General features: G+C 64.4%; 4 protein-coding genes across 4 annotated transcripts; 3 read left to right on the plus strand and 1 right to left on the minus strand.

Annotated features, from left to right (window-relative positions):
* The first annotated feature begins 448 nt into the window (after positions 1–448).
* AJM1 (apical junction component 1 homolog) lies at positions 449–7,442 on the plus strand. Its single transcript, XM_033123187.1, has 3 exons — positions 449–912; positions 2,525–2,608; positions 2,684–7,442. The coding sequence occupies exon 3, from the start codon at positions 2,743–2,745 to the stop codon at positions 5,662–5,664; it is 2,922 nt and encodes a 973-aa protein (XP_032979078.1). The 5' UTR covers positions 449–912; positions 2,525–2,608; positions 2,684–2,742; the 3' UTR covers positions 5,665–7,442.
* Positions 7,443–7,886: 444 nt separating this feature from the next.
* On the plus strand, positions 7,887–9,405 carry PHPT1 (phosphohistidine phosphatase 1). The gene is made up of 3 exons (XM_033123192.1): positions 7,887–8,118; positions 8,463–8,587; positions 9,107–9,405. Exons 1-3 carry the CDS (start codon positions 7,959–7,961, stop codon positions 9,197–9,199), a joined length of 378 nt encoding a protein of 125 aa, XP_032979083.1. The 5' UTR covers positions 7,887–7,958; the 3' UTR covers positions 9,200–9,405.
* Positions 9,406–9,835: 430 nt separating this feature from the next.
* On the plus strand, positions 9,836–18,812 carry MAMDC4 (MAM domain containing 4). Its single transcript, XM_033123449.1, has 29 exons — positions 9,836–10,801; positions 11,369–11,464; positions 11,540–11,713; positions 11,796–11,921; positions 12,113–12,243; positions 12,329–12,413; positions 12,582–12,707; positions 12,878–13,015; positions 13,109–13,197; positions 13,283–13,456; positions 13,767–13,851; positions 13,934–14,113; positions 14,241–14,363; positions 14,519–14,650; positions 14,765–14,901; positions 14,988–15,099; positions 15,220–15,336; positions 15,470–15,604; positions 15,744–15,880; positions 15,948–16,161; positions 16,284–16,421; positions 16,563–16,681; positions 16,766–16,856; positions 16,993–17,139; positions 17,280–17,414; positions 17,530–17,657; positions 17,739–17,847; positions 18,334–18,512; positions 18,633–18,812. Exons 1-29 carry the CDS (start codon positions 10,711–10,713, stop codon positions 18,672–18,674), a joined length of 3,690 nt encoding a protein of 1,229 aa, XP_032979340.1. The 5' UTR covers positions 9,836–10,710; the 3' UTR covers positions 18,675–18,812.
* Positions 18,813–19,831: 1,019 nt separating this feature from the next.
* Positions 19,832–23,414, minus strand: EDF1 (endothelial differentiation related factor 1). The gene is made up of 5 exons (XM_033124121.1): positions 23,229–23,414; positions 21,685–21,736; positions 21,199–21,359; positions 20,774–20,867; positions 19,832–20,297 (listed from the first exon to the last, which is right to left on the minus strand). Exons 1-5 carry the CDS (start codon positions 23,304–23,306, stop codon positions 20,236–20,238), a joined length of 447 nt encoding a protein of 148 aa, XP_032980012.1. The 5' UTR covers positions 23,307–23,414; the 3' UTR covers positions 19,832–20,235.
* Positions 23,415–25,159: the final 1,745 nt, after the last annotated feature.

The raw sequence follows: 25,159 nt of genomic DNA on the forward strand, positions 1-25,159 counted from the left end.
TCATCCTTGTGGTGCCCCCGGATGTGGGGACAAGGCCAATATGAAGTGGACTTGCCCACATCTAACGAACCCACAATGGGCAGGTCCTGCTCTTTGCAGCCTCTGCCAAGCTAGAATGTTCCCTGGCTTGGCATCTTGTTTGGGAGTGACTGGTAGGGCTGGAGACGATGTCCTCATGTGGCTTATGAGTGGTCCACCTGCAGACCTGCCCAGAGTAGTGACAGCCTTTGAATGCCGGGGCGGGAGGGGGGAACCAGGAGCGTGTTCTCGCCTGGAAGAGGCTGGGCCTCAGGGGACGGGGCTTCAGGGCCCACTCGGGTATGGAGCCATATGGCCCCAGGTACCTGCAGAGTTTGGCGCCTTCAAGTGCAGCACAGAGCCAGCAGGGCAGGGAGCAGCCCATCTGCTCCTGCCTGGGCCCAACCCGAGGTGTGCATTGTGGGAGCTGTCCACAGCCCCGGCCAGGACTTGGGGTTCCTCCAGAGCCCTGCTCCCACATCCTGCTGGGCCACCAGCTGCCCTGGGGCGGTGTCCTCCAGGACACCAGGTAGGGGCTGGCAGGATGGGTAGGCTGCTCCCTAGGCGCGAGTACCCTAGTTAGCCCCCAGGTCTGTTACACCCCACCCTTACGGATGCAGGAGGGCTCGTCACGCAGCGCCCAGCACAGCCCCAGTGGGGAGCCAGCGGGCCACGCGGGTCTCAAGCCCATGGCGCGGCCCCTTTAAATGCAAATCCACCGGCGGCCATCGGGGGCAGCACTGAGCGGCCGGACGGCCTCCGCGCCGCTGCCTCGAAGCTTCTGCCGGTGCCGGGGACGCGGCGCGGATGCGCCCGGGACGCGGTGGAGCGGGGGACGACGGGTGGGCCTGGGCCTGCGCAGCCCATTGAGCTCCGCGGGAGAGCAGCGCCCAGGTAAGGGGTCGGGGGCCACTGCCCCGCGCGCCATGTCTTGGATGGGGCGCCCACAAGATGGGGGGAGGGGTCCCGCCCCTGGCCGACACCGGCAGGTCCCGCGAGGGCCGCTCCGGGCCGGGGACCAGGGCCAGGCTGCGCGGTGGGGAGGGCCACCCACGAAGCTTAGGCCTAGGACCCAAGCGGGGCAGACCACCCCCATTCCCATGGAGTGGGGTGTCTCGCTTACCACCGCAGCGGCAAGGCCAGGCTGTCACCTCCCTGGGGCGGAGTCTCACCCTGTCATATGGCCCCCAATTCCGGCCTGGCTTTGAGCTTAGGATGGATGGCAGGAGGCGGTGGGGGATGTCCTGTGAACCAGGGAGAGTTGGGGTGGATGCGAGGCCGGGATGGGGACAAGCAACGGGCTTTAGTGGCCCTGACCCAGAAGAACAGCCCTGCTGGTGGGAAGCCCCGTAGCCACCTGGCACAGAGGGTCTACCCCACCAGAAGTCCTGCCAGATGAGAGCCCAGCTCCTCCTTCCCCAGCTCACCCTGAACATGCGCCCCCAGGCTGTGAGGAGGTGGGGCCCTGTCAGCACCGTCTAGAGGGGCGGGTGGCCCAAGTCTGTGGGCCCGGTGCAGAGGGGTGGACCCCAACCTAGCTAGCATCGCAGAGGCCTGGAACCTCAGGTTTCCATGGAGCCTTCCAGAGCTGCTGGGGGGAGGGCTGCTCCTTAGAAGGGGGGAGGGGCTTTAGCCGCCCACCACCCTGCCTTCTCCCCTGGCGGCCTCCTGACCAGGTGCTCTACTCAGAGGAAAAGGGCAGCCATGACCATGGCTCTCACACACCCACGTGGTCTTGAAGCGGGTTTCCAGGCTGCAGCGGGCAGGGTGCAAAGCTAGTGGGTCACTTTCCAGGCCTTGTCATGATACCCCAGTGAGCTTGGTGGGTTTCAACCAGCTCAAGATAGCTGGAGTCAGGTTTCTGTAAAGGAAAGAAAGGAGGCTTTAGGGCCCAGTATGCTCTTTGGGGACATTATTTTGGCCTGGGCCATAGTAAGTGTCAACAGTGGGATGTGCCAGTTCGTCAGCCTAGGGACCAAGCCTAGACCTAATGGGACCACCGCAGGGCCCACTGAGGCTTGGCACAGTGGGCTGTCCCCAGTGCAGCAGCACTAGGGGAAGGGTTCCATGCCCAGCCTGGTCAGCAGGTGGGGCAGGAGACTGCGCGGAGCTGGCTAAGGCCAAGGCCAGGGGTGGGCTCTCTCTGCACAGGACGCTAGGAGGGGGCTTCTGTCACCCATCGGTTTTGTGGAGCCAACAGCCACAAAGTCACAAAGTCGTCTTATCTGTACCTGATGCTCCAAATGAGCTGACCGTCATTCCAGCCTGTGGGCATGGGAGGGGGAGAGGGCGGTACCCCTACTCTTCCTACCCTGTCCTGTCCCAGGAAAGGGGATCTAACCAAGCCTGTCCAGCGGTCAGTACTAGGGCCAGGAGCTCGGGCACCATAGCAGTGGCATCACCTTTCTAGCTGACCCATCCCAGCTCCATCCCAGTAGAAAATGGCCCAAAGATGGTGGCGTGGGGGAAGGACCTGAGTGGCTGCACAAATGGGTTCCTCCTGCAGGTGCTTCTGACGCCGGCATGGAGCAAGTGCCTGTGGCCTCAGCCAAGGCCCAAAATCAGGGCTGCTCTGCCCACTGCGCCCCAGGTAAGTCGGGCCAGCGCGTGTGTGTAGCCGGGCCTGGGATGCGAAGGGGCAGCCCTGACCCGTGTCTCCCACCAGGGCGAAAGCCCCACAAGGCCGAGTGAGCTGCAGCAGCCATTCTGGGAACCTCTTTTAAGATGACCCGCACGGACCCGCCAGACCTGTTGGTGTCGACCGTGTACCAGGACATCAAAGTGGCGGCCCCAGGGCCCGCGTCCAGGCGCCCGCCATATGAGCGCCCCGTGGCCCGGCCTGCTGCGCCCGCGCCTTTCAACAAGCGCCACTGCCGCAGCTTCGACTTCCTGGAGGCGCTGGACGGGGCGGCCATGGAGGCTCTCCCTGAGCCGCCGCCCACGGAGCCCCCGGGGCCCCGCGCCCGGCCCCGCGACGGCGAACCCCGGCGCCGCGCCCGCTCCAAGAGTGCGCCCCGCGCGCCCCCTGGCCTGGCGCCCGCGCCTGCCTCACCGCCAGTGCTGCCGCGCCGAGGCAGGGAGGCCCAACGAGCGGTGCGGGCTGAGGGGTCGCCGCGCCGCGAGCCGGCGTACCCCGCGCTGCGTGCGCTCGCCAACGAGCTGCACCCCATCAAGCTGCAGCCGCAGCGGGGCGGCCCAGGTCGCATCGCGCCCCTATGCGCCGCCGCCGGCCGATGCGCGCCTCCTGAGCCGCCCGCCGTGCCCGCCCCCCACGTCCGCTGCCGCCTGGATATCAAGCCTGACGATGCGGTGCTGCAACACGCGGTCCGGGGCTCGCGGCCCTGCGGACCCGCCGAGACCACATCCTGGGCCAGAGCCGCCCCGCAGCTTCACGGCCTCACAGTTCCCGGGCCTCGCCACATGGCGCTGTCGCGCACCCCCACCCCCAGTGACTTGTACTGCGCGGACCCTCGAGCGCTGTATTGCGACGGGCCCCTACCGGGGCCCCGGGACTACTCGGAGCGCCGAAGTCTGCCCTTCACCACCCCGCCGGGCCCCACCCAATTCTTCTACACCGAGGAACCTGAGGGCCACCCCGGCGGCTTTACAGCCAGCCCCGGTCCTCACTTCAACAGCTACTACCCCAGGCCCTTCCCTTCCGGGGAGCACCCCGGCCCCAATCCAAGGCACGGGGGCGGCTACTATGCAGGGGAAGTGCGCACCTTCCCTGTCCAGGAACCTCCCTCCCGTTCCAACTATGGGGAGGCACTCCGAGCCTACGGCCCACCCTGGGGCCCCCGTTATCCTCCCGAGGAGCCCCAGGCCCACCCCGCCGCCAGGTCATTTTATACAGAGGACTTCGGATGGTACCGCGACCGCGACACCGTGACGCGGACTTACCCACACCCACGTGGCAGCCAGGCCTGGGGCGACTGGGGCCCGCGGCCTTACCGCACCCTGCAGGTGGCGCCTCCCCCGGACCACGGCCCGTTGCTCGCCTCTTGGCACGGTGGCACCGGCACCGGTCCGCCCCGGCTGGCGACCGACAGCCGCCACTACTCGCGCTCCTGGGACAACATCCTGGCGCCTGGGCCGCGCCGCGAGGATCCCCTGGGCCGCGGCCGCAGCTACGAGAACCTGCTAGGGCGCGAGGCACGGGAGCCGCAAGGCGCCTCCCCGGAAGGCCGGCGCCCGCCCATCGTCGTGAACCTGTCCACCTCGCCCAGACGCTACGCGGCACTGTCACTGTCTGAGACTTCGCTGTCGGAGAAGGGCCGCGCGGGCGAGGGCCCCGGTCGCAATTGGTACGTGACGCCCGAGATCACCATCACCGACAATGATTTGCGCGCCGCCGAGCGCCCGACTGCCAGGGGCTGGGAGCTGCCTGGGGGCCGCCCCGGGCCGCCCCCGCGCGCTGCCCCCGACGGCCCCACCTCTGGCCGCCAGCGCAGTCTCGAGCAGCTGGACGAGCTCATCACTGACCTGGTTATCGACTCGAGGCCCCCGGCCGGTCAAATCCCCGAACCGGCGGCCAACGGCCTGGGCCGCCAGCTTCGCCGCCTGCTGGATTCTCGGCCTGCGGGCCCCGGGGTCCTCGCGCTGGCGCCGCGTTCACCACCCGCCTCTGCGGGCAGCGCGGAGGAGCCTACAGGCCCGGGGCAGGCGGCCGACGCATCCCCGGAGCCCAGCGCGGATGAGGACGACCTGATGACGTGCTCCAACGCGCGCTGCCGGCGCACTGAGACCATGTTCAATGCCTGCCTATACTTCAAGTCCTGCCACAGCTGCTACACCTACTATTGCTCGCGGCTGTGTCGCCGCGAGGACTGGGACGCACACAAGGCACGCTGCGTGTATGGCCGCGTGGGCAGCGTGTGCCGCCACGTACTGCAGTTCTGCCGCGACAGCGGCCCAGTGCACCGCGCCTTCTCTCGCATCGCACGTGTCGGCTTCTTGTCGCGCGGCCGTGGTGTGCTCTTCCTGGGTTTCCCGAGCCCTGGTTCCGCAGACAACTTCCTGCGCTTCGGCCTCGAGGGACTGCTGCTGTCGCCCACCTACCTGTCGCTGCGTGAGCTGGCAACGCACGCGGCACCCCTGGGCAGCTACGCGCGTGAGCTGGCGGCAGCCGGGCGCCTCTACGAGCCGGCCGAGTGCTTCCTGCTCAGCGTGTCGGTGGCCGTAGGCCCCGGGGCCGCACCTCCCGGCGGCCTCGCCGGGCCCGCCCCGCGCAGCCCTGGGCCCACCGTGCGCAAGTTCGCCAAAGTGGCGCTGGCGGCGGGCAGCCCGGCACGGCCACCCCCGGCCCGGGGCCGCGAACCCGACATGGAGACGTTGATCCTGACACCGCCGCCAGGCACGGCGGGCCTGGACCAGGAGGGCGAGGCGGGTCGGCGCGCACGCGAGGTGGCCTTCATCCACATCCAGCGCGAGCTGCGGCTGCGTGGCGTCTTCCTGCGCCACGAGTTCCCGCGCGTCTACGAACAGCTCTGCGAATTCGTCGAGGCCAACCGGCGCTTTACTCCCACCACCATCTACCCCACTGACCGGCGCACCGGCCGCCCCTTCATGTGCATGATCATGGCCGCTTCCGAGCCTCGCGCGCTCGATTGGGTGGCCAGTGCCAACCTGCTCGACGACATCATGTGAACCGCGAGGGGCGCGCTAGTGCCCGGTCCAATCCACCCAGGCCCCACCCAGTCCACCCTGGGCCCTCCCACCACTCTCAGGCCCCGCCCACTCCACCCAGGACCGCCCCGAGCCCCGCCCAAGACACTCAGGCCCCGCCCAGCCCACCCAGGGATGCTCCGAGCCCTGCTCACCCCATTCAGGCTCTGACGGGTCCACAAGGGCCCACGCCCCGCCCAACCCTCAGGCCCTGCCCAGTTCACCTAGGGTCCGCTCAGACCCGCCCCTGCTTCTCCCAAGCCCCTCCTCAAATTCGCCCAGCCCCTGTCCTGCTCTCCAAGAGCTCCGCCCAGGTCGCACCCCGTTGTGTTCTCCACCCGCCGCGTCTTTCCCTCCTCCCCTCCTGCGTCTCCCGCACCAGTCCAGCCCTGCTACCCCTTTCCCAGCCCTCCCTCGGCCCTACCCAGAGTCTGGTCCTTGGCCACTTGGTGCTCCCCGCTGGGAGGCGGGGTGGGCCTGAGGACCGCCCAGCCCTGCCTTCAAGCGGAGGGGTCACTACTGCAGACCCCACCGCGCAGATCCGGTTCGTCCGTCCCCTGTCGTCTGCAGGGCCTCCCTGGAACCTCTCCAACCCTGGTTTGCCCTGGTCCAAGGGCCCGAATTGACCAAAGACTAGTCCTGTCCCCTTCAACCCCCGTGGTCTGGGATGCGTCCTGCTCAGAGGCCTTTCCTCTTTGGCGAACACCCTGATTGGTTTCGGTGTATCCGTGTCCCCAGCGCGCCCTGCCTTGGTGGCGCGCGGTGCGTTCCGCTGATCCCAGCTCCGGCTGGAGAGGAAATAGCCGGCCCCCGAGCCCGCACGTTTTGCGTTGCTGCCCGCCTGCCTCTTCTCACCACAGGCCACCCTACAGGAGGGGCTGGGGTAAAAGGCAGGGGAGGAGTACTTCGAGGTCTTCGGCCCAGCCAGAGGGGAGGAGGACCCGGCCAGGGGAAACAAAGGGTGTGGGTGGGGGCGCAGGCCAGGCGCCAGCCCAAAGCTGAGATCTGGCTGGGCGTGAGTCCAGCTGCCTGCCCACACCCGACAGGATGGGCCGAGGCAGGTGCCAGGGCAGAGCGGGGCTGCAAACGGCAGCGCAAGCCCTAACCTCACAGTGAGGCAGGAAGCAGGTAGGGAGACACAGGGGATTCCCAGTTGGGAGTGGGGCAGGAAAAGCGTGGTGGAAGCAGGTGCGGAAACGAATTAGGGCAGGGGTCCACCCGAGGGGTGGGGGGAGCCATTGCACAAACTGCCCCCGCCCGCGCGCGCGCGCGCTTGCTCTGGCAGTGCCCTGTGCTGCGAGCTGGAAACGCGAGGCCAGCGACCGACTCCGGCCCTCGGGAGCGCACGCTGGGGTGACACTCGGACCCGCCCTCCCCCGGGCTGCATCTGGCCCCGGCCCGGACTCCATGGAGGACAAGTGACCCTAAGAAGCGGCGAGGCTGGGCGCCCTCAAGGTGCCCTCCTGGAGCTCCCAGCACCCAGTTGGGGCCGGGAGTGGGCATCAATTGAATTTGAGGGTCCTCAAATTAAATTGTGAACGCCTCCTTTTCCGGTTCTCCCCTGACTGTGCCCCCTATACCTCCCTCCACCACACGCCTGCGCGCCCGCCTCGGCCCCGCGCGTCTGTGCCGGCCACACGCCCCGCTTGCCCCACTCGCCTTCAGCCCCACGCCTGAGGGCCGGCCGTCCTGGAAGATCCCTGAACCGGGATTGTTTCTAGAGGGCGAGCGCTTTTCAAACCAAGTAAAACAACTCGAATATAGCCATTGCTGCCTCATTGTGCGGGGGCGCGGGTGGGACGGGGTGAGGAAGCCCTCGGACACGGTAGGGGGCGGGGGAGGCCACCCTCCGGACACGGTGGGGGAGACGGGAGGGCGGCCCTCGGTCAGGGCGGCGGACCGGGGAGGGAGACTCTCGGATACGGTGGGGTAGGCGGTCAGAGCCAGCGAATGTTCTCCCGAACTCATGGGCCCCCTAACCCCCTCCAAAGGCAACTGCCACCAGCCTGTCACCGGGCTGGAAAGGAACGCAGGTTTTAACCACCATCCACTCAGGATCCCACGTTCCCCTTTAAGTAGGACCCACGTGGTCTCAGGGCCGCAAGGAGCTAGGTTGCGATTGGCCAGTCCTTGCTGCGGGTCGGCGGCACGATAGGCTGAGGGGCAAACCAGCATGCCCCCGCGGGATTGGCTACGGACTCCCAGAGCCCGCCTCCTGCACTGGGTTGTGTGGGGGAAGGGCCGCGGGCCGCAGGGGCGGGTGCGCTCCGGGGAACATGGCGGCGGCGGACCTCGTCCACATTCCCGATGTGGATATCGACTCCGATGGCGTCTTCAAATACGTGCTGATTCGAGTCCATGCCACGGCTCCCTCCGGGGCCCCTGCAGGGGAGAGTAAGGAGATCGTGCGCGGCTACAAGTGGGCCGAGTACCACGGTGAGGGCGGGGCGGAGGGCCAGGGGCGGGGCCGCCGGAATCTGTGGGCGGGTTCAGCCACCGCTGTGGGGCGGGGCCGAGGGGACGTCGTGGGAGTTGATCTTGTGTCAGGTCTGATCGTGGGCAGGGAGGGGGGGTCCGGGAGACCAAGAAGATACCACGGCCCGAACCCGGCTCTCCTAGTCCCAGCGCCCCTGCCCAGGAGCCCCCGTTTTCCCTTTCATCCCTCCCCAGCCTGGAGGGGCTCCTGTCCTGAGGAAGGAGCTGCTCAGAGCTGGGGCTACAGACCCCCTGGGCCCTAAGGGCAGCCACAGCTGAGTGCTGAGCCGCCCTCCTCCTCCCAGCCGACATCTACGACCGGGTATCTGGCGAGATGCAGAAGAAGGGGTATGGCTGCGAGTGCATGGGAGGCGGGCGCATTTCCCACCAGAGCCAGGACAAGAAGATCCACGTGTACGGTTACTCCATGGTGAGCTTGCTGGCCCTCGCAGTTGCCTGGCCCGCTCTCACAAGCACCCATTGCTGTCTCAACTGCACAACCCCAGTCCAGGGCCCGGACAGTCCGGTTTCCCATGTGACATGGGGCCGGAAGCACATGGGGTGGGGGGGGGGGGCGGCTGCCTGACCCTCAGCTACACTGAGCTGAGTCCTGTCCCACCCAAGAGGACCGGCTGGGCTGTCGCTGTCCCTCAGCTCGTTGAGCCAGTCAGTACTGGAGTGAAACTCAGGCCCCTCCCTTTCCCATCACCAAGCCATCAGAGGACATGGGTGCTCTCTTGGCACCTAGCATAGCTCAGACCTTGGGCTAGAGGGCTCGCCATCCAGGTCTGTTCACCTTGTGGCCACCTTTCCGCAGAACAGCTCTCGGGGGTGTTTAGGGGTGATTGGTCCGCCCTGCCCCCCTCCCCAATCTGGCTCCTGGGTGTCACCTGCTAACTGGCCACCCAGAGCCAGTACAGGGGCTGTAAGAGCTGTCTTCTCTCTTCAGGGATACGGTCGAGCCCAGCACTCTGTCTCCACTGAGAAGATCAAAGCTAGGTACCCCGACTATGAGGTCACCTGGGCTGATGACGGCTACTGACGCCCATCTGAGGCCCCCTGCCTCGAGCCGTCCATTGCCCTTGAACTCTGCCCTTGAAGCCCCTCCTGAGGGGCTGGGCTGCACCCCCGGCACTGGACCACCCTGGCCCAGCCTGGGAGACAGACAGCAGCCTGGCCCCAATGCCTGGGTTTACCTCGCCCGTGGGAATTAAAAGCATTGTCACCCCTTCTGGTCCCTGGATGCTATGTGTCTTGGCTTCTCTGCTCATGGGTCACCCCTCCGGACCCCTGACTAAAGCAGGTGGGTGGTGGAGAGCCAGAGGCAGCCCTGGGATCCCTTTTGACTCCACCTTTTGGGGCCCCAGGGTGTGGCAGTGCATACTCAGCCCTTTGGGGTCTGATAAGGGAGCCCTGGAGCTGCTGTCCCCGTTTATGGCCTAATTGCTTCTCCACGAGGCTGCTATCCCCAAGGACATCTGGGAGGAGGCACAGCTGGCCCTTACGCAAGAGCTTAGTGCCTGGTCCCTCAGGGCCGGCCAGGGCAGGGCAGCCTTCCCAGGGCACAGGGCAGAGAGGGCGCCAGTGACCACCATCGTGGCTGCCTGATTTCTGTCTCTGCTTGGCCAGCCGAGGTCACACGTGAAAGTGACCTGTGACACCTTGCTTCCAAGAACAGGTCCCACAGCCAAAGTCTCCTGCTCAAAGTGAATGGGTAGGGCTTCCAACATGGCACTGGAAGCCCCTCTCCTCTCCCAGAACCCTCTCCTTTCTGGGTGCAAGGCTGTAGGGGGGTCACACGGAGGGCAGGGCCAGATACACTGAGGCACAGATGTCCCTTTGGCTACTGACTGGGGGTGCTTCCTGCTTTGGCTGTGATCACGTCGTGTGCATAGGTGAGCGCAGGGTAACCGCCAGGCAGGTGCTATTGCCACCTCATTTTACAGACAAGGAAACAGGTTCAGGTGACACAAACTCTCAGGTCAGTGTAAACTGTGGGCAGACCCTGACTCCCAACCCTGCCCTGGGGGTCTGGTCTGGCCATAACACTTTAGGCCCCTGGACGCCCAGCCATGCTGCTCAGGACAGCTGTCCACAAATAAGTGCTTTTTCATAGACGAACTGCAGACTGAGTGATGGATGGACATGGTCAAGGTGTCTGGCTGCTGCCCCACGCCCGCAGTGACGGGTTGCACAAGCTGGGCTCCTGCTGGTAGCCCTGGGCCATGCTGACCTCTCAGCCAGGTGGGGACAGAGGCCTTGGGAGAAGTGGCTGCAGCCGGTGCTGTCTGCACTTCCCCAGCTGGTGCTGCCACCAGGCAGGGCTGTGTGGCAGTAGGCATGACGAGTGGGGCCTGACCTTCGATCTGAAGTTGCCGGGCAGGTGGGGGCTGACCTGGGGCAGGGGCCCCTTGTGGACACTTTTACAACCTAGTGTACCTCATCAGCAAGGGGAGGGGCTGGCCAGGGGGCCGCTCTCCAATTAGAGCAGTCAGCCCATGGGGCCGCAGGTTGATAACCCAGCAAAGTCCCCACCAGCTGCCCAGTGCAGGCATGGCTCCTGGCCTCGCACCCTCTGCTCTGACCATGCTTCTGCCCAGCCACCTCCTGCCCACTCTGGTCCTGCTCCTGGGTGAGTCATCAGGTCCTGTTCCTGAAGCAGGGCTGGCCCGGGGTTTGGGTGCAAGGCCATGGGGGACCCCAGGGTGAGCCTTTGGGGTCCTGGGGATTGTCCCACCAGGGAAAACATCCGCCCCCCCAGGCCCAAGGTGAGAGGGTCCTGGAGGCAGGACCGCCCTTGGACTGCATGGATCCTGAGGGGGCCGGGGTCACCCATGATGCCTCCTGTGGGGGCACTCTCCTGGCAGGGCCTCTGCTTCCCTGCTGGGCTGCTGCTTCCTTCCCCAGGGGGTGCTCCATCCTTGGGGGGCCCTTGGTCCCATGCAGACCCACATCCCCCAAGTACTGACGTGTAGCCAGCCTCTCGCAGGCCAGATGTGCTCTGCTTGGCCTTGACAGGGGGCCTCCAGCCGCAGACCCAGCCCACTCTCTCGACCCCCTGGCCTGGGCCCCAAAGCAGGATGGCCAACGTCCTGGGATGCCCGAGTCTGAGGGGTTTCTGAGAACTGGGACAGTCTCTGACCAACTGGGGTGGGGGATCATGCTGCCCCAGACCACCTAGCTGTCTCTTTGGTGGCAGCCAGGTCCCCAGGCTGGGCCTGGGTCCCCAACCTCTGCAGGACCCCCAGCGAGGCCATGTGCAACTTCGTGTGTGACTGCAGCAGCTGCTCGGACGAGACCCAGTGTGGTGAGCCAGGACTGTGCAGGGAGCGGGCAGGGCCAGTCATCCACAGGCAGCTCACCTGACCGCCCACTATCCCAGGTTACGATGGGACCTCACCCCCCCCGGGTGCCCCCTTCACCTGCGACTTCGAACAGGACTCCTGTGGCTGGCGAGACATCAGCACCTCAGGCTACAGATGGTTCCGAGACCGGGCAGGGGCTGTGTCAGAGGGCCCAGGGCTCCATTCAGACCACACTCTTGGCACTGACCTGGGTGAGGCTTGGTGTGGGGACGTCTCCATGCCACCCCCTTCCTTCTTGGGTTCCTGCCTCATCTGACCTCTCTGCCCATTCAGGCTGGTATGTGGCGGTTGGCATCCACCGTGGGAAAGAGGCGTCCACCGCAGCCCTGCGCTCCCCTGTCCTACACGAGGCGGCCCCCACCTGTAAGCTGAGGCTGTGGTACCACGCAGCCTCTGCAGGTGTGCGCCCGGACCCCCGACCCTGTGGCCTGGGTGGGGTGCCCCAAACCCAGGGACTGGAAAAGGAAGAGGCACTGCTGCAGAGACTGGCAGGGTGCCCCAAAGAAGGGGTAAGGGTCCTGGGGCAGGGCACAGCCAGCAGGCTGGGAGGCACCAGAGGGGCCTAAGTGCCCCAGCACCCCCCACTACAGATGTGGCTGAGCTGCGGCTGGAGCTGACCCATGGAACGGAGACACTGACCCTGTGGCAAAGCTCGGGACCTTGGGGCCCAGGCTGGCAGGAGCTGGTGGTGGCCACCGGCCGCATCCGGGGTGACTTCCGGGTGAGCTGTGGGGTGGTCTGGTTGGTGGGTGTAGCAGGAAAGGTCTGAGCCCTGACTTAGGTCGTAAGGACCCTGTTTTCTTCAGGTGACCTTCTCTGCCACCCGCAATGCCACCCACAGGGGCGCTGTGGCGTTGGATGACGTAGCTTTCTGGGGCTGTGCACTGCCCAGTAAGGCCCTGTGCGGGAGGGGAGGGGGGCCACACCTGGGGGACAATGGGTTAGCGGGAGCCCCTCGCCTGCTCGGTCCTGGCCCACAAGGTCTTGAGCTTCTTCCCCAGCTGCCCCAGCCCCAGGGTCTTGGGGCCAGGGTGATGAGTTAACCCTCCCCCACCCTAGCCCCCCAGGCGCGCTGCCCTCTGGGGCATCACCATTGCCGGAACAAGGCTTGCGTGGAGCTCCACCAGCTGTGCGATGGGGACGACAACTGTGGGGACAGTTCAGATGAGGACACGCCCACCTGCAGTGAGCAGGGATCCTTGAGAGAACATGGGGGGGCTGTTCCTTGGCTCGGCCCTTCTGGAGGTGGGGTGGCTTCTGTCCACCTGGAGATGGAGCCGCACGGCTTGGGGCAGGCAGCACCAATGGGGATGCTAGGGGCACAGAGGTGGCCTGAACCCCGCTTCCCTCCCTAGGCCACCACATGTCCACGGACTTTGAGACGGGCCTGGGCCTGTGGAAGCTCTCTGAGGGCTGGACTCGGAACCACAGCGCTGGTGGCCCTGCGCGCCCTGCCTGGCCTCGCCGCGACCACAGCCGGAACAGCGCTCAGGGTGAGGCCGAGTGGGGACCCTCAGCCGCCGCCCTGGCCCACGCCCACCGCAGCGCCCGCCCTGCCGCCCGGCTCATGCTTGCTCTCTCCCCAGGCTACTTCCTGGTGTCCATGGCCGAGCCCGGTGTCCCTGCCGTCCTCTCCAGCCCCGAGTTCCAAGCACCGGGCCCCTACAACTGCTCTGTGAGGCGGTGGGGGACGCAGGGCTGCCTGTCCTGGCTACTGTGGCCCCAGACAGTCTCCCCTGACCGTCCCCGTCCCTTCCCAGCTCGTCTTCTATTACTACCTGCACGGGGCTGAGACCAGCTGTCTCCAGCTATTCCTGCAGACTCAGAGCCCCAGTGCCCCCCAGGTCCCCATTCTGCTGCGTAGGCGCCATGGGGAGCTGGGGGCCGCCTGGGTCCGAGACCGAGTTGACATCCAGAGCGAGCACCCCTTCCGGGTGAGGCCAGCGAGGGCAGCGCTGGGGGGACAGGCGGGTGGCCCAGGGGGCCCCTCAGAGAGCCGGGGAAGGGAGCTCAGGTCGGGGCCTCCAGGCTGTCTGCAGGAAGCTCGTGGGTTCTTTTGTGGGCAGCATGCGTGTGGAGAGAGCAGAGCGAAGCCGGGGTGGCTTTCCGATGGCCCCTCCTGAAGGTCTGTGGGGGTGGGATGGGAGAAGGGATGTGCGATCATGAAGTACAAGGTGTGGGTCAGGGGAGCCAACGTGGGACAACAGAGGGATGTGGGCGGCCCTGAGCCCCCTGTGCTCTCAGATTCACCTGGCAGGGCACACGGGTCCAGGAGGTGTCGTGGGCCTGGACGACCTCATCCTGTCTGACTGCTGCAAACCAGTCCTGGGTGAGCCTGCTGAGCCCCTCCCCCCAGGCAAGCGCAGCCCCCCACCCGCCCACCTGACCCTCTTTTTGTTCTGCCCCCACAGAGGTTTCCCACCCACCTCCTGGGCCCTGGACCCCAGCATCCTGGCCCGCCCCGTCCAGCCTGCAGCCCCAAGGGGTCTGTGAGCCAGGACATCTTTCTTGTGGTGACCTGTGTGTCCCCCCGGAGCAGCTGTGTGACTTCCAACAGCAGTGCGAGGGGGGCGAGGATGAGCAGGAGTGTGGTGAGGGGCGGAGGGGAGGTGGGGAGAGGGGGAGGGGGAGGGGGTGTGTGTCCTCCCTCCAGACCCTCCCCACTGCTGGGCGTTGGGCCCAAAGCGGCTCAGTGCCCGCTGTGTCGCTGTGTCGCAGGCACTACAGACTTCGAGCCTCCCACGGCCGGGGGCTGGGAGGACGCCAGCGTGGGACGGCTTCAGTGGGGGCGTCTCCTGGCCCAGGACAGCGGGGACTCTGGCACCAGTGGAGCTGCTGCTGGTGAGGCCCCAGTTCCCTGCCCAGGGAAGCCTGGAGCCTGCCTGTGAATTGTACCCCCAGAGGGGTCCCCTGCTCTGCCTCTTTGCTAGGGAGGGTCTCTGAGCTGGGGGGGTCCCTGGAAGGAATCTGCTCTGAGCTGCCTTGCTGTTCCCCAGGGCACTTCCTGTCCTTGCAGAAGGCCTGGGGCCAGCTGACAGCGGAGGCCCGGGTCCTCACACCCCCCCTAGGCCCCTCAGGCCCCCACTGTGAACTCCACTTGGCTTACCATTTTCAAAGTCACCCCCAAGGTACCGCTGTCCCTCTAGGCCCTCTGCCCAGCCCTGGGGCGGTGAGAAGTCTGAGGTGCATCCTGTGGGAGGGTAGGGGTGGGCGGGCCTACCCATGGTGACCCCCTCGGCCAGGCTTCCTGGCACTGGTCGTGGTGGAGGGCAGCACCCGGGAGCTGGTGTGGCAGGCCCCGAGCAGCAACAGCGGCAGCAGCAGGAGGGGCTGGAAGGTGGACACAGTCCTTCTGGGGGCACGCCGCCGGCCCTTCCAGGTGAGGAGGGCAGCCTGGGGGCGTGGGCACAAGAAGCAGGCTCTGACTTAACAGCCCCTCCGTCCTCCCTCGTGCCCCCCATGAAGCTGGAGTTTGTCGGCCTGGTGGACTTGGATGGCCCTGGCCAGCAAGGCGCTGGGGTGGACAACGTGATCATGAAGAACTGCAGTACCTCAGTGGCCACCAAGAGAGACACAGGTCTTTCCCTCCCTCGCCCCGTCCCCACCCAGACCTCTGGGAGACCCATTCCAGAGAGCAAGTCCCCCTAACCTCTGAGGACTCAGGAGGGCTGCTAACCCCACCACTGCCCCACCCCAGAGGTCTCCTGTAATTTTGAGCGGGACATGTGTGGCTGGCACACGGGCCACCTCACAGATGCCCACTGGCACCGGATGGAGAGCCGTGGCCCTGGATATGACCACACCACAGGCGAAGGTAGGCCGAGGACACCCAGACTCGGGAGGCAGCGCCCAGACCTGGGTGGTGGGGGCATGCTCACACGGCGTGTGCCCCTCTTGGAGCCTGACATCTCTGCACCTCAGCCGTGTCCCCCACCCCCACCCCACAGGCTACTTTGTGCTCCTGAACCCCACGGACCCCCCAGCCCGGGGCCCTGGTGGGCACCTGCTCACCCAGCCCCAGATGCCAACAGCTTCTGAGGAGTGTCTCTCCTTCTGGTACCATCTCCACGGGCCCCAGATTGGTGAGTGACCTGGAGCTGGGCAGGGCTAGGAGACCCACAGGGGCCCGAGTTCTGTCTCTGCCCCTCAGGGAATCGGGAGAGGGTGGGAAGCTATCAGGAGTGGGGATCTAGTTCCCTCTAAACTCCACTCTTCCTCTAGGGACACTGCGCCTAGTGATGAGACAGGATGGGAAGGCAGACACGTACCTGTGGTCACAGTCAGGCACCCATGGCAATTGCTGGCATGAGGCCTGGGCCACTCTCCACCACCAGATGGACTCTGGTGCTCAGTACCAAGTGAGGCCCGGTGCCTGGGTGGTGAGGGGCAGGGCAAAGCCCCAGTGCTAACACTCTCTGCCCCCAGCTGCTGTTCCAGGGCCTCCGGGATGGGTACCATGGCACCATGGCACTGGATGACGTGGCCTTGCGGCCCGGGCCCTGTTGGGCCCCCAAGCGCTGCTCCTTTGAAGACTCAGCCTGCGGCTTCTCCACTGGGGGCCTCTGGACACGCCAGACCAATACCACTGGCCGTGCCGCCTGGGGCCCCAGCACTGACCACACCACAGAGACCGCTCAGGGTGTGGGCCGGGCGTGGGGCTGAGGACTGAGGGGCCCAGGGTTCAGGTGGAGCGGGGCCAGGGTGAGGGGCGGGGCCAAAGGTGGGCTCGACTGCAGGCTGGAGCTGACACCCCCACTCCAGGGCACTATATGGTGGTGAACACAAGCCCACAGACACTGCCACGAGGCCACATTGCCTCCCTGACCTCAGAGGAGCACAGGCCCCTGGCCCAGCCCTCCTGCCTGACCTTCTGGTACCACCTGAGCCTCCAAAATCCAGGTGAGGGCTGCCAGGAGGAGGGGCCATGGGGTCCACCCAGGCCCCTGTACCAAGGCCACCTGGGAGCCCATCAGTGCAGGGCCCTGAGCCAGCACTGTTCCTCCACTGCTGCTGACGTAGGCTGGCTGCTTGGTGTGGCAGGTACCCTGCAGGTCCACGTGGAGGAGGCTGAGAGACGACAGGTGTTCAGCATCAGTGACCACGGAGGGCTTGCCTGGCGCCTGGGCAGCGTGGACGTGCAGGCCCAGCGGGCCTGGAGGGTGAGTGCCTGGGGGAGGGTCCTTCCTCACCCGCAAGGGCTGTGCAGACCACCTGTGAGCACACCTTGCCCTGTACCTGCCCAGGTGGTGTTCGAGGCCGTGGCTGCTGGGGTAGAGCGCTCCTACATGGCGGTGGATGACCTGCTCCTCCAGGACGGACCCTGCCCTCGGCCAGGTGGGAGCCTTGCCGCCTGGCCCTGGCCCTGGCTCGTGGGTGGCGCCAGCTGTGCCAACCCTGCCCCCAGCAGTGGTGCTGCCCCAGGGGATGGAGGGGCAGGGGCAGCTCCACTTACTGCCTCGGTCTCCTGCAGCTTCCTGTGACTTTGAGACTGGCCTGTGTGGCTGGAGCCATCTGCCCTGGCCTGACCTGGGCAGGTACAGCTGGGACTGGAGCAGTGGAGCCACACCCTCCCGCTACCCCCAGCCCCCTGTGGACCACACTCTGGGCACTGACGCAGGTGGGTCTGAACTGGGAAGGGACCCCAGAGCCACACACACCCAGGGGCACACACCCACCCTGTCCCAGGCCAACCAGCCCACGCCATCAGGGTCAGAGGCCTCAAGTCCTGTGGGCTGGCCCCTCCCTCTCTGTTTCCAGGCCACTTTGCTCTCTTTGAAACCAGTGTGCTGGGCCCAGGGGGCCGGGCGGCCTGGCTGCGCAGCCAGCCTCTGCCTGCCACCGAGGCCTCCTGCCTCCGCTTCTGGTACCAGATGGGCTTTCCTGAGCAATTCTGTACGTCGGCCGGGCCAGCGGTCCCTGGGCAGTGGGGGCAGCAGAGGCCGGGGGGCAGCCTTGCGTCATGCTGGGTCAGGGACCTCACCCCCGCCTCCCCGGCCCCTGATTTCAGACAAGGGCGAGCTGAGGGTGCTCCTGAGAAGTGCCCGTGGCCAGCTGGCTGTGTGGGGCGCAGGCGGGCACCGGCGGCACCAGTGGCTGGAAGGCCAGGTGGAGTTGGCCAGCAGCGAAGAGTTCCAGGTAAGGCCGGGCTGCTCGGGAGAGCTCAGGCGGGGTGTCCTCCTCCCCGAGGCCACACAGCTTCTCCTCCCTCCCAATCAGATCGTGTTTGAAGCCACTCTGGGCGGTCAGCCATCCCTGGGGCCCATTGCCCTGGACGACATTGAGTATCTGGCCGGGCAGCGTTGCCAGCTGCCTGCACCCAGCCAGGGTAAGCCCTGCTCAGGTTGCCGGCCCGCTCTGCGTCTGGGCATCTGCGGTTTGGCAGCTCGGGGCCCACTTGGCTGCTGGAGAGGCCAGGACTGCCAGCAAGGCAGGCCTCTGCACCATCCCCTCCCTCCACCTACTGTCCCCTCCCTTCCTGGGCTGGACCATTCCCCCTCCCTGGTCCCTGGTCCCTGGGTGCCATCCCAGGGCACGTGTAGGCTGGTCAGGCCGGATGCTGATGGCAGCCCGTTGCTGGGGCGTGCACTGGCTGTCAGTTCACAGTGAAGCGGGGTCCAGTCGGGGCCTTGACACCCGTCTGCCAAGTTCCCAGCCTTAGCCTGCAGCCTGTGCTGGCACGATGGTGCACCCCAGGAACCCAGGAACCCATGGGCTGCAGGGACCAGCCACCCCCAAGCATCGTCCTTGGCCTTGGGTGTGGGGCTGACAGGGAGGGCTTGAGTCTCAGGATCACGTGCCCCGTGGCCCACAGGGGACACGGCAGTGGCCACTTCAGTGCCGGCCGCAGTCGGCGGCGCCCTCCTCCTCCTCGTGCTCCTGGTGCTGCTCGGACTCTTGGGGCGGCTCTGGCTGCGGAAGAAGGGGGGCTGCCCCTCCCCGGGCAGGACTGTGGCCGCGGCCCCCGGCTTTGACAACATTCTCTTCAATGCGGTAGGGGCCCTGCGGGAGGGGCGGGAGGCCACCGCAGCCACACTCGGCTTGGCCCTGGGGAGCTGGGAGCGGTGGGACCCCCACCATCAGCGGTCACCGAGCGCCTCTCCTCCATCCTAGGATCAGGTCACCCTGCCTGCGTTGGTCACCCACAACCCATAGACGACCCAGAGAAGACGAGCGCCCCCCCAATCCTGTCAGCCCTGCCCCCCCCAGGCAGGCTAAGCTTCACATCCCTGACCCTGCACAGAATGCCACCCAGTGCCCGGGTACAGCCCTCACCCCAATAAACACCCCAACCTATGAAGACAGCCCTGCTCTCAGGCCGGTCTGTGCATCCTGCCCTGCCCGCCTGCCAAAAGTTGGCTCCTGGGATCCCCAACCCAGACTTGCCGAGGCCACACTTGGGCCACGTGTCAGTGGCAGGAAACAGGCCATACCAGACAAGGCCAGGAGCTAGAGGCACCAGGAGGCAGACGCAGTAGGACCTTGAGGAGGAGCCATTGCCCAGGCCAGGCAGGCGACCCCACGTGATGGAATCTGACCAGGTGTCTGGCCCGCCCTGCTGGGTGACTTGATCTGGACGGGGAGACACGCCCATGGGCACAGATGACAGTCTGAGGAGCAAACACTTGACCCATCCCAGGTGGCACAGTGCTGGTCTGGTAGGGGTCACGCCCTTCTGTGCCTGTCCCACAGGAAGGGCCCACTGTCCCATGGGCACACTTCCCCACGTCCACCACCCCACTTTAAAGGTCCAACCAGTCCCTGAAATGATACATCTCAAAGCAGAGGTCACTTAGTGCCCCCGTGATGCCTGAGCACCAGCCAAAGTCCCTGACTGCTGGCCTCATGAGGTCTGAGGGAGGTGACTCCCCGGATGTGTCATGAACCCTGGTGCACCCACACGCCATCCTCATCTAATGAAACGGAGTCAGGGCTTTCCAACGCAGGGAGGGTCCCAGGCTCTGCTTCCCCACGCCCACATGGGACTCGGACAGGACCTCGCATGGACCTAGAAGGCCCCACTGGGCAGGACTGTCCTGGGGGGGTGACGGCCACGTGCTCCCCTGCCGCCCGCTCCACCTTGCCACCCTGGCCCACTCGGTTCTGCTGGGAAGGGTGTGGCCGGGGCCTCAGCGCCACGGGAGGGTGGGCTCCACTGCCAAGAGGTCAGCCAATGCCCACGAACTGTCTCAGGATTCAGTGACCTTCATGGCCCCTCAGATGCCCCCTACAGTGTTTGTCATGAAAACTCCCCCTCCCCACGCTGGGGGCCAGAGGGACGGGGTGCTAAGGATGACACAGGTGGGATGGGACACGAGGACACAGCAGCAGGAAGGGCTGCGAAGGTTTATTAGCTTCTCCAACAGCCGGACCAGAGGCGGAACCTTCTCCCGTCGACCAGATTGGGTCTTCCACCCCGTACCCTCCCACTCTGCTCCCCCAGGAGCCACACCCACAGCTAGGCTGACACCTTGGGAGAGGATGGCAGCATTCTGCACCCCAATTTGAGGCTCGGGAGTCGGGAGGCAAAACAATCTGGAGAAGCGAACACTTTGCAAGGTTTTGTTTGACAGCAGGTTCGGGTAGAGGGGGTTCCCAGGCAGGGCTGATACCCAGTTTCCGCTCGGCCACGGAAGAGGCCCACGCTGGCGCTGGTGGTCAAAGGGAACCAGCCTGGCGAGATCGGCCGGAACGCACCGATTTCGAGGCTGTGTATTCATTTCGCCCTTGGTCCCTTCTCGATCGGCTTCCCAATGTCTTTCCCTCGGAGCTTGAGGCCTGAAAGAGCCATCGGCCCACTGACCACTGCAGCTCCCATTCTGGAACTTCAAAGGACAGGGCAGCGCCACAGCGTCCCTAGCCATCGGCCAGAAGTAGAGCGGGTGCCCACTTGACCCCACAGGAAGGAGAGGGGAGGGAGGGACGAGCACAGCTCCATTCCTGGCTGGGCTGTCCGATGGACGAGAGCAGACATCCCTTCCCAGCACCAGTGCTCTGGGAGCTCCACGCCCCAGGTCCCAGCTGACACCACAAAGGGGCATGTGGGAGCAGGATGTGACCAGCGCCAGGGGAGAACTCGGGAGCCTTCTGTTCCCAGGCTCAAAGAAGGGGGTGGTAGGGGACATGGGAAGGGGAGAGAAAACTGTGGTCTTGGCCTTCCTGGGCCCCACCCTCACTAATCCCTCCCGGGGGCGGCCCTCGGGACTGCTCAGGCAGTGGCAGCCCAGACCCAACCAGGCCCCAAAGACACTCACCGATGGCTCTCTCGATTTTGCCCAGAACCTGGTTATTAGGAATGGCCCGTCCACTCTCGTAGTCTGCAATGACCTGCGGCTTTTCGTTGATTTTCTAAGGAGAAGACGGGTTGCATGTGTGTCCGTTCAGTAAGGAAATACTGCGGAACTAGCACACACACAGGTGACACACCGCCTTCTGGGGCGCAGCCTTCTGTGACAGCGAGGGACTGAGGGCGTTAGTGGAGAGCAACTCTGGGGTCTGCACACATTTGCAGGCACATCACACACGAGAGCAAGTTACACTGGCCTCTCATGGCTTCCCCAGAGGCCTTCAGGGGCCCTGGGCCAAGGGCAACCTGAAGCCCCTAAGTCAGCAGGTGGGCAGAGCCTGGGCCACAGGCGCTTTGCCAATAGCCCCAGAGGGGGGGACCTGCCACACTCACCGTCGCCAGGTCCTTCTGCGTCAGTCCCTTGCTCTGCCGGCCCTGCTGGATCACCTTGCCCACCTCCAGGGTCACCCGGTCATGGTGCAGCTCCTCAGTCTCCCGGTCCAGCTTGGCTGTGTTCTTGGTGATCGAATGCTGTTTGTTCTGGCCAGCAGCCCCTGGACCGGTGTGTGTGTGTGTGGGGGGACGAGAGCAGAGACAGGGTTTGCAACAAACCCCGAGGAAAGCCATTTCAGGACAGGAACCAGGCCCAACAAGCACCCTGCGTCCAGGTGACATGTGAAGTTCACAGGCCCAAGAGCACAGAGTCCACACAACTGTCCCCCTGCGGCAGGAGTAGGTAGCAAAGCCCTCCTGACCCGTGACCACCGCAGCTGCTCTGCTCAGGTCCCAGGCATTCCCCAGCCCAGGTGCCAGCACACGTCTGCAGAGGTGAACCCTGCCAGCACACCCCAATTTGTGAGTGAAAGCATGAGTACCTACATTTCTTGGAAGTCTCCACATCTTCTCCTCGTCTCTGAGCTGCTAAGATGGCCTAGAATATGAGAACATGGTTTTTGGTCAAAATCAGCTTTAGCAAGTGTCTGGCAAACACCAGCTGGGACTGCTGGGAGCCAGGCAGCGCTGACGCCTGGGGCTGCCTGAGCCCGGCCGTCCACTCAGCGTGTGCGCAAGCCAGGCTCCTTCAAGGGCTCACACCAGGGCTGGGTTCAAAAGCGAAGCTCATTATGCAAAACCCTCCACGACCAAATATCCAGGCAAGTCTCAATCAGTTGCTGCTAAGGAGACAGGAATAGCTCACTTCTTTGCTATTGAGAAAGACCCGCCAACAGGCTCCTCTGAGAAGTTCACACTTGGATGGGATTTATTTCTCTACTAGACTCTCCTGCAAAAGCAGGGAGGACCGGTCAGTGCCTTCCTCAGGGCATCTGGCTCCAGTAAAAGCGATGGCACATGGCACAGAGCCCCGCCAGGGAGAGCGACACCCCTTGACCTATAGCTGCCCAACAGTGAAGCATTTCTTGGCGCTTTTCACACTTCACAGAAGTGACTGTGGGTCACTAAGCATGATGCGTTCTAAGATTCTTTCTGGACGTGTTCACATGACTCCTAGCTTGTGGCTATTAAGTTTCCTGTAGAAAAAGAGTGAATTTGGTTTTGACCATGCAATGAGCCCAGGGCAGGTCACTGAATGCTGGTCACCAGGGCCGCAGCCAGTCCTGGCCCAGACCCACCACCGTGCATCTAAGGCTCCTCTGGAGGTAAAAACCCTCCAGGGGTGGTGACTGAACCAGCCCTGCACCGCTTAGCTGGACTCACAGCTGAACCTGGATTGGCCAGCCTGGGAACCTTCTGGCCCCAGTACTGCTTAGGGCTCGTCTACACTTGCAAGACCGGGAAGCAAGGTCCACCTGTCTGCTGGGCCGTTAAGCCACCTCAGCCTGGGGACAAAAACTCCCTACGGCCTGCAATGTGGCCTGGATGGGCTCCACTGGACTGAATAGACCGTCTGGGGGGAGGCCCCCACCCTGCCCCCGTCCCACCTCACCCCTGTCCCTGCCCCAAGGTCCTCCCTGTCCACACCCAGAGGTCTAAGGCCTGGGGACCTTGCCCGAGCCTCGCCCTCAGGCCTGTATCAGTCGTAGGAAACCCCGACCCTTCTGCCCTCTTCGGGGCACAGGCCCTGTCCACACCCACGCTGCCCTCCTGGCTCCCGTCTCCCTACCGTCCTGCCCTGTCCCAGCCCCTGGTCCTCGCCCCATATCCCCACCCCCCGGACTACAGCCCCTCCTCGGATCCTACCTTTTCGCTCGTCTTCATCCTGCCCCCCCCCCACGTCCGCCCCGGACTGTCCCAGACCGGCCCTCTCCCGTGCCCCGTCCCCCTCCCGGCCCCACCCCAATCCTCCGCCCCTTCCCTGCTCTAGTGCCCGGCTCGGCCCCCTGACCCACGGCCCCTGGCCCCGCGTCCGCCCCGCCTGGTCCACCTGGCCGCTCCTGGGTCGGGAGGCCGGCGCGGAGCCGTACCTGCTTGGACTTGGCCTGCGCGGCCGTGGGGCCCTTCTTGCGCAGCACCGTCACCGTGTCCCAGTCGCTCTCGGCCATGGCGGGGCGGGCGAGTCCGACAATCCGTCCGGCGGCTCCGCGGCAGCTGCTCCAAACCCGGCGACGCTACGACGCTCGTCGCTCGGCTGCTTCCGGCGCCGGCCACGGCCCCGCCCCCGCCTCCCATTGGCCGGCGGACTGAAGGGCAGGCACTTCCCGCGGCTCGGGACCAATCCGCGTCCGATTCGCCTGAGGAAACGCCAGGGCGGCGCGCGACGTGGGAGGGCGACGTCAGGGCGCGGAGGGGGCGCGGAGGGGGCGCGGAGGGGGCGCGGAGGGGGCGCGGAGGGGGCGCGGAGGGGGCGCGGAGGGGGCGCGGAGGGGGCGCGGAGGGGGCGCGGGCTGGGACGAGAGGCGAAGAGGGGATGCTCCCCGGACACTGGGCTGAGGGAGGGGTGCGAGGGGTGGGGAAGAGGAGAAGAGCGGCTCGGGAGGAAGAGGGGCCGTTGTAAGGGAAAGGGAGACTGGGGGCCACAGGAGTAGAAGGGGTGCGGCGCGGACCATGAGCGGGGCTAGAAGAGGCGGCTTGGGGAGAGGGGCTGCGCGAATAGTGGAGAGGAGGGCGTTGGGGGGAGGAGGAGATGACGGGAGGGAGGGTTGGGAGGGCAGGATCCCCGGGGCCCGAGCCCAGCGGGTCTGCACCCTGCGCAGCCTCTCGGCAAACCTGTGAGAGCTCCCCTGGCTCTCAGTGGGCCCACACCCAGCTGCCGGGTCGCACCTTTGGGGGTAAGGATGGATAATTGAGCACCCAGCCTGGCCACGTGCTCAAAGGGGGTGCGGATATCCATTCACAAAGTGGGTGCAAGGGAAATGTATCTCAATCAATTTTTATGTAGTTGAACTTAGTTTCTGTTTCATGCCTTTATTTTACCACCCTGCATGCAATTCGAAGTTCTGTTTTTCTGGAGTTGTGCTCACGTGATGCAGAAATGTTTGGGGTACATTTTGGGGTAGGGCTCTCTTTAAGAAAACTAAAATTAGGAAACCAAAATTAGTTAGAAATATATTTTTGTGTAATGTCTATTTTATATAATGTGTACATATTTTATAATACGGTAATATTTTACAGTTAATTTACAATAATTTTATATAATGAGAACTCAAATTATAAATTTTAAAACCTGACAAAGATCACAAACGTCACAAAATTTAGAAAAATAACATTTGTATGGATTAACGGATACATCTCTTTAGTGCTTCTGCTTACATTTTGGCTGTGTTCTCTTTGAATGCCACATCATGACTTAGCAGAATTGTTTTCTGGAAAGAAGAGATGATTCAGACATTTCTCTAGCGTGTTTGGTCTAATTGGTATCTGATTGTTAGTGTTAGTACTGACACTGGCTTGGGTAATACCCGGGGCTTCACATAGAAGTGCCCACTGTGTCATTCCTACAGGTGAGTGCTGCACAAAGACAGGAATCCTGATCAATGCAATCCCCAGCCAGAAGGAAAAAAGGCGTATGGTGTATTAAATTGTATATGCTGTATTATGGGATACATTTCGTCAGAGGAGACAACTTTCGTTTTATCCAGGGAGAAGAACCTTTGGATGTTGGATGATTGGAAGAATTTCGCACAGACTCACTTCTGGTTCATACTATAGACTCTGTTTCTTCTTCACTTCCGAATACTTGCAGTGCTGGGCACTGTTCTAGTGGGTAGTTGGCAACCATAGAGAACATACCGCCCCAGGACAGACCAGCCAGACTGAACTGCATGAAAATATCCCATAAACCCCAACTAAATGCATCCCATTTCAAGTCCCCCTTCGTGGTATTGACCTAAACATAAAAGCTATTTTACCAGCAAAAATGGGTTTATTCAGGAACAGCAAAGAATCACAATTCAGG

The sequence above is a fragment of the Rhinolophus ferrumequinum genome, chromosome 12, assembly GCF_004115265.2.
Source record: "Rhinolophus ferrumequinum isolate MPI-CBG mRhiFer1 chromosome 12, mRhiFer1_v1.p, whole genome shotgun sequence".
NCBI classification, from domain to species: Eukaryota; Metazoa; Chordata; class Mammalia; order Chiroptera; family Rhinolophidae; genus Rhinolophus; species Rhinolophus ferrumequinum.

Bases quoted from the DNA above. Each gene is read 5' to 3' on its own strand.
- EDF1 (XM_033124121.1), bottom strand. From the start codon at position 23,306: ATGGCCGAGAGCGACTGGGACACGGTGACGGTGCTGCGCAAGAAGGGC. The intron at 21,737-23,228 runs GTACGGCTCCGC...CTCATATTCTAG, and splicing joins CGCAGGCCAAGTCCAAGCAG to GCCATCTTAGCAGCTCAGAG. The intron at 21,360-21,684 runs GTAGGTACTCAT...ACACCGGTCCAG, and splicing joins TGTGGAGACTTCCAAGAAAT to GGGCTGCTGGCCAGAACAAA.
- MAMDC4 (XM_033123449.1), top strand. From the start codon at position 10,711: ATGGCTCCTGGCCTCGCACCCTCTGCTCTGACCATGCTTCTGCCCAGC. The intron at 16,422-16,562 runs GTGAGGGCTGCC...TTGGTGTGGCAG, and splicing joins CCTGAGCCTCCAAAATCCAG to GTACCCTGCAGGTCCACGTG. The intron at 17,658-17,738 runs GTAAGGCCGGGC...CCTCCCAATCAG, and splicing joins CCAGCAGCGAAGAGTTCCAG to ATCGTGTTTGAAGCCACTCT.
- PHPT1 (XM_033123192.1), top strand. From the start codon at position 7,959: ATGGCGGCGGCGGACCTCGTCCACATTCCCGATGTGGATATCGACTCC. The intron at 8,119-8,462 runs GTGAGGGCGGGG...TCCTCCTCCCAG, and splicing joins CAAGTGGGCCGAGTACCACG to CCGACATCTACGACCGGGTA. The intron at 8,588-9,106 runs GTGAGCTTGCTG...TTCTCTCTTCAG, and splicing joins ACGTGTACGGTTACTCCATG to GGATACGGTCGAGCCCAGCA.
- AJM1 (XM_033123187.1), top strand. From the start codon at position 2,743: ATGACCCGCACGGACCCGCCAGACCTGTTGGTGTCGACCGTGTACCAG.